This window comes from Varroa destructor, unplaced genomic scaffold (genome assembly GCF_002443255.2).
Source record: "Varroa destructor unplaced genomic scaffold, Vdes_3.0 BEIS01000005.1, whole genome shotgun sequence".
Classification (NCBI taxonomy): Eukaryota; Metazoa; Arthropoda; class Arachnida; order Mesostigmata; family Varroidae; genus Varroa; species Varroa destructor.
Window position 1 is genome coordinate 29158774 of NW_019211458.1, and position 6195 is coordinate 29164968.

General features: G+C 43.2%; 1 protein-coding gene across 5 annotated transcripts; it reads left to right on the top strand.

The window, feature by feature from the left end:
• Positions 1-96: 96 nt before the first annotated feature.
• On the top strand, positions 97-5654 carry LOC111252020 (uncharacterized). 5 transcript variants are annotated; one of them, XM_086990414.1, is made up of 7 exons: positions 97-501; positions 945-1780; positions 2021-2096; positions 2785-2860; positions 3206-3335; positions 3945-4164; positions 4900-5654. In XM_086990414.1, the coding sequence occupies exons 5-7, from the start codon at positions 3208-3210 to the stop codon at positions 5095-5097; spliced, it is 546 nt and encodes a 181-aa protein (XP_086846540.1). In that variant the 5' UTR covers positions 97-501; positions 945-1780; positions 2021-2096; positions 2785-2860; positions 3206-3207; the 3' UTR covers positions 5098-5654. The 5 variants fall into 5 exon arrangements, with proteins under 5 accessions (XP_086846540.1, XP_022665054.1, XP_086846541.1 ...); XM_022809319.2 differs by lacking the exon at positions 945-1780; XM_086990415.1 differs by lacking the exons at positions 945-1780; positions 2021-2096.
• The last annotated feature ends 541 nt before the right edge of the window (positions 5655-6195 follow it).

A 6195-nucleotide genomic window follows, 5' to 3' on the forward strand; every position in this document is an offset into this window, starting at 1 on the left:
GACCGTCTGTCCGCCCGGCTAGAATTACAACGAAAAAAGATGGTGTTGCAAACAATATGGCTTTCGAACGTTAACCGTTCGTAGTCACCATAGAGCTCTACGGGGCGCGCACAGCAAACACTAAAGGCGCGTTAAGTATTTCGCGCGCCATAGCGGGGAGGGGACATGTTCGAATTTAAATCTGGTTTCGGTTTTCTGTGTATACTCTTGTTCTTGTTGATCCACCGTTACCGCTGCGGTTATGGTCCGCCACTGTTGTTGCTATTTATTGCTGGATTTACGAAGGTCTAAGTCACCTAACGAGCGTAGTGCTTATTGCGTTGTTATTGTTATTATTATTTTTGTTGTTGTTGTTAACCGTGTACTGGTGCTTTTGTCAGAGAGACTTTCGGCAAACGCGAATGACAAAAATCGAATGAGACAGCCGCGGTTGGAATTTTTTGAAAATTCACTCTTCACTGAACATCAGCATAATTACATTGTGTTAAGCAAAGAACTAAGGTACGTACTTGTTCACGAGTGACGGAATGATTATATTTCAGGATGCACGTGAGGCCAACTATGCTTTAGTAGAAATATAGTTTTGTTAGTCTGTAGAAAGGATGGTGAGCAACCTTTATAAAGATGACGTGAAAAGCCAACAATATTTCTTATGGGTCATACCAATATGATAAGAAAATTCAAACAATTTCTAAATCTAAATTTCTGGTGTTTTTGTCCCTGCAAAGTCATATTCTGTACAATCGATTGTTGCAGACGTAGCCGTTATCAGTAGGTATTTTCCTAAAGAAAAAAAAACGAAACGATGTAATACGCAGTAACTACGTTCTCCAGCTACATTCGCCTTTTCCGAGATATGAATAAACCTGTTGTGCAGCTTTTCCTTCAATGCCAGCCGGTGAGTCAATCCAGCTTCGATCTGCTCTATTCGCCCGTGTCCACAGAAACCACCGCCGCTGCGGCTGCGTGCTGGTGACAAACCAACCCATCACTGTGATTCGTCTCTCTGAACTCTGCCTTGATCCGTCTGAGGGAATCTTATGGAAACGACGCGCTGCTTGCTTCCCTAGATTTCTGCCTTCAATCCCCTAGACTCTATCCCAGCCCCGTGCGTCAAGTGGATACGAGGGCCCCCGTCGATGTTGGCTCCGATGATGTTAGACGTTATCCGTCCCACGATGGCGGTATCTATACGGAGAATTTCTAAGCTCGTTGTAGTTGGAGGTTCGTACGAGCTTTGTAGAAGCTTGGCTAGAGGGCGCTTCTCAGTACTTCACCGCGTCTCTCGCCCAGACGCAGCCGCACTCCGGCGGGCCTAAGCCTAGCAGAGCCCCCCCCCCCCCCGTGTCCTATCCCAGGCCAGCCGGGCAGCAGGCGAACCGCTCGGCTCTAGATATATACCCCGATCCCGATTGAACCCCAGCCTCGTACACTGCACCACCAGCTCTCTCGATGTACTACCCAACGCCGCCTACCCAACCCCCCAGCAGAGCCTCCCTTCGCGAATTCTGTGTTCTGTACAGTGTTCGCTTACTCCAAGTTGTAGCGGCAGCGGCTGCGGCGCCAGCGACGATTATAGTAGCAGTCTCAAATCGACCGACCAGTAGTATAGCACTCGGCGAGAGCTGCCATCTGCCTACTTCTTTCGAGCCCGACGAAGCAATTTGGTGTCCCTCGTACGCGACGACTCGCTATTACGCCGCGGTCGGAACCCGTTTTGCCAGCATTCGCTGTATTGCCGCTTCAGGAAGAACTCTGTTGTTAAACTTCTGTTAGCTAGGTTGTGGCTCACTGTCGACTATATCTGTTCTCGTTTGCAAAATGACCTCTGGTTTATTAATAGAGAGATCTACAAATACGAAGTATAGTAGTGGTGTTTAGACTTGAAGTACGTTGTTAGTTGACCTCAGCTGCAGTAACTTCGAGGTAGCGAATAGCTACGAGTATGATTGGTGGTGATTGTCGTTATAGAGAATGGTATCAATAGTATGGTTTGTTGTCGTTCGGATTGCTGTGATAGATCAATTCGGGCAAACGGTGTGATTTCTGGCTGGCACTGTCCACGGCGACAGCTGCTCCGGAATCGCGCGTTCGAGGTAAGGAAAAGAAATGAACTACATAGTAAAAGAAAGAATTAATGCATCTTAAAGTAACATGCAAGGGCGTTGATTAGATTGCTATAAAATCTCAAGTTACATAGTTTTTCTTAGTTGGTAATGTTTAGCGATGGATTCTATAGTGAATCGTTTTGTGATTAGTTAAAATAGCGGGCAAGTCGATAGGGCGCTCGAAATAGTGGTCGCCTTAATCGAATTACTGGAATTGTGAAAGCGATACCTGTCTGCATTTGAGATATGACCTGGGAATAACTGAGAACTTTTGTATACCTCATAATACTGTAAAGACAAGAAATTTTGTTTGTGAAGATTTTGATATAAGTTGAGTGGTACCAAAGCTTGTTTGTTACGCATACTCTATACATTGTCTAGTGGAAATGCTACTTTTTACACAAGCATGGATTCCGACGACAAATAGTAGTGTGCTTTCTGTCAGATTATGATTGCCCTGATTTGCACTACATATATCGTGTGATAGAACATATTTGCTATTAGAGAAGAAGGTCGAAAGTCCTGCTCGAGAAAATATTTAATGTAGAAACGTCAATGTTCCCTGACAAATGCAAGGCCTCATAATGTTTCTCCTATGGTCAGAAAGCAAAATTCATTAATTCAAGGCCAAAGCTAATACTGAACATTGCCGCGATTTCCATGCGCCTCATTCCAGGAACGATAGCAAAGACGATTCCTGCTGAAGTCGCGACTGCCGCCAGAGGATCACCATGAGCTCGGACGAGAAGAAGGTGACCCCCTGAGTCGTTTTTATAACCGTATTAGCTTTCAGAATCCGCTGCAGTTGTACACGAACATGCTAGAAATCACCTAAAAATCGCTTTAACATCACCCGGCGAATATATTGGGGATTATTATTAACTTCTTCGTTCTTGTTTACGCGTTGGAGACCACAACCAATTATTGACTCATTGACAGCATCCAAGATTTGTGCCTCTATTCGCCTTTAACACCACACGTGTACATTAGGTTAGCATTGATCTCTTTCGAGAGTCAGCCACTTATTCTTGAATCAACGAAATTCAAGGGCAGACTCCGTCCGTATTCACTTTCATTTATTTGTTGCGCCATCTCAGTCATGAGCGATCCCGACTTCGACAGTGAACGCAATAAGATCGGGCGTTGTTGCACGGCCCGGTGGTGCAAAGTTCGATACAATACCAATGGACTTACGTCCTTCTTTAGGTTTCCCACCGACCCACAACGGTAAGATTATTAGTTTTGTTGCGCCCACAAGCACCGTGCCTTCTTCCACACGTATGTTTCTGTTAAATAAAGGAAACTGTGCATGCTTCTATGTGTATCTGTATATGTGTGATACGTCCCATAGCGCACGAAACGATACAAAAAAGCGCCGTTTGTTCATATTCCGAGCTGCGGGTATCGTAGACGGTGTTGGGACGCGACAAAGTTTCGGTCACTCAGGCACTGAGGACTACTTGACTTGTTCTCGGCGATTTCAGCATTTGACGCTGTGTTTTACTCTTGATTTCCGTCCTATTTGCGTTTTATCATTTCTTTTCGTTTATTTTGTTGTGAGTTTATCGACGCGGTCAATAGTTGAGTTGCATCTTTTATCGCCTTTCTAGGCTGTCAATTGTCGCGTCCATTAGGGTTTTAGTCGCATATAATTTTATTGGGCTTTTGTTCCATTATGTTCCATTTTATAAAATCGTCAAGTCTATGATCGATTGTGAAAGTAGAACTATTGTGCATATAATACGTTAAATAGTGTGGTTCATAGCAAATCCGCGGATATCTTCTGTACGGATTCTGTCTTTTTACATCCCTGTTATCCTTCGGCAACTGAAATAGCTGTCGCCGCTGGATCGACTACGTGAACCGTCCAGAGTTGGCTTACAACTCGCCTGAACATCTGCACAACAACTATCGACTTTGCGCTATGCACTTCCGCGAGGATGACTTCGTCTCATTGGGCAATCACGCGCGACTCAAGAGGCACGTCGTGCCATCAGTCCCACCACCTGCCGACTGGAAGCACGCAAATGACATCGAGGACACCGATGATTCTAAGGTGCTTCCTCACCTCGTTATAGTCCCTGGGAGGTGGATATTTCGACCGCGATTTCCATCTGTAACGTAGAATTAACTGAATTGTATTGGACGTGCATAGTGCTAAGAGGGTTTAGTTAAATGACGTCTTCGTTGATAATGTAGAGTTTTAGACTTGGATTCGTCTTGCAGTCAAAGCGCCTGGACCGGCATTGGTCAGTAATGCTTGTCCATAAATATTATAATCAATCAAACTATTCCGCAAAAAGCGTGTTAAGAGGAACACGGGACGACGATTCATTCAATGATTGACTTTGATTTGGAAATCAATAGATTCCCCGTACCAAACGGCGGCTTGAAAATTATTACTGGATAATAGAAATTACCCGTAGATAATACCTGTAACGTCTTGGAAAACAGGTAAAAGCTTAAACACTAACGTAAGCGATACCTATGCTTTTTAATTGTCCTACTAATATAATCACTAAAAGGCTAGCTGGCCGCGCTTCTAAAGCTACTCCAACTAACAGTAAGAGACACAATAAATTATTTTTTCATTGTTATTATGATCATAGATAACGTCATATTATCGGCAATAAATAGTACTGATCAACATTATCATATTACTCCTTTTTCATTAAAGGAGTTCTTGTAAGGTGCTATTAATGTGTTCAGACAAGAAAGTTGTCAGCCGGCCATATACGTTGCAGTAACAGTTAACGTTTACACATATTAATTTCTCTACATAATATTGCAGCCACAGCCCAAAGGCTTTGAACGCGGACTTGAACCGGAGAAAATCTTAGGCGTGACTAATTCATCAGGGGAACTCATGTTTCTCATTCAGTGGAAAGGCGCAGAGGAAGCAGACTTCGTACGAGCTGCCGAGTGCAACCTCCGGTACCCCCAGATGGTCATCGGCTTTTACGAACGCAAACTTGTAATGGAGTACTAGACGGAGATTAACACCAGCCGTTGGCGCGACCATAACGCGAAATCGTGTACCGGAACCTAACTCATCAAATGGGTGTACAAGCCTATAATTACTATTACCACAACTACTACTATTCCTAATCAATATGCTAATAATACCCGTAGTCATCTATCCAATTGCGCTATGTTTGTACGCGTGGAACGACACAACAAGGGAGCGCATTGTTAGTGATGACGTTTCAGTGTTCTGTGATTGTTTTAAGCAGGGTCGACATGGCAGCAGGTTTGGCTGCGCCGACTTATACGCTCTGTAAATCAACGAGGATTTATGTCGAAGCGATGGATGTCCCACGTTGCAACAATTGTGAGGAAACTGCGACATCGTTATAAGGAAATGATATCACTCAGCTCATATCGAAACGGCTAGTCTCTCGAATACGATCAAGCACCAGTTGCTGTATTAAGCATCGGACCCTTAGTACAAATTCGGGTGACTATCCGCAGGCATTTGTATAGTACATATATTTCTAAAATCAACATTGTGTGAGTAAAGTCTGTATGTCCATGTATCACCATTAATTAGAGCCTTTTTATTTAGAAACGTCTGCTGTAATGTTCCTAGGATTCTAAGCATGCTACATAATGCTCTAGAAGTTACATCGGTTTTCCCTAGGTACTTTCTCGAAGATGGGCACATTGTTATAACCTTAGCCCATTCTAGCACATCCACTGTGACTGCAGTATGTTCATAAAATGCTGACTGAGTTACGTAGTACATTACGTATGCAAATAATATTCCTTGCGCGTGTCGCCACATTTAGCCATACTATAGAACTGCCTATATTTTCCAACTTCTAGCCGTACTATCATTATTAAATGTGTGCTGTTTTACAGGCGCTAGTAACTGGCTGACCTCTAATTTTCAGTTTTGTGATGGTATATCACTATGAAGTAAACTTAACGAGACCATATATTTGTAGAAGATACAAAGAACACTGAAAGAACTGGTGATTATTGTACAAACTAAATATTGTTTCTTCAATAATCAAGCAGTCAATTGTTAAGAGTCTTAAATTATTTTTAATCAGGAATTCTCCCTTGATTTTGCATTTGAATATCG

Excerpts from the sequence above, each read along its gene's own strand:
- LOC111252020 (XM_022809317.2), top strand. The coding sequence starts at position 242 with ATGGTCCGCCACTGTTGTTGCTATTTATTGCTGGATTTACGAAGGTCT. Across the intron at positions 502-3,944 it reads GTGTTAAGCAAAGAACTAAG|CTGTCGCCGCTGGATCGACT; the intron begins GTACGTACTTGT and ends CAACTGAAATAG. Across the intron at positions 4,165-4,899 it reads AGGACACCGATGATTCTAAG|CCACAGCCCAAAGGCTTTGA; the intron begins GTGCTTCCTCAC and ends ATAATATTGCAG.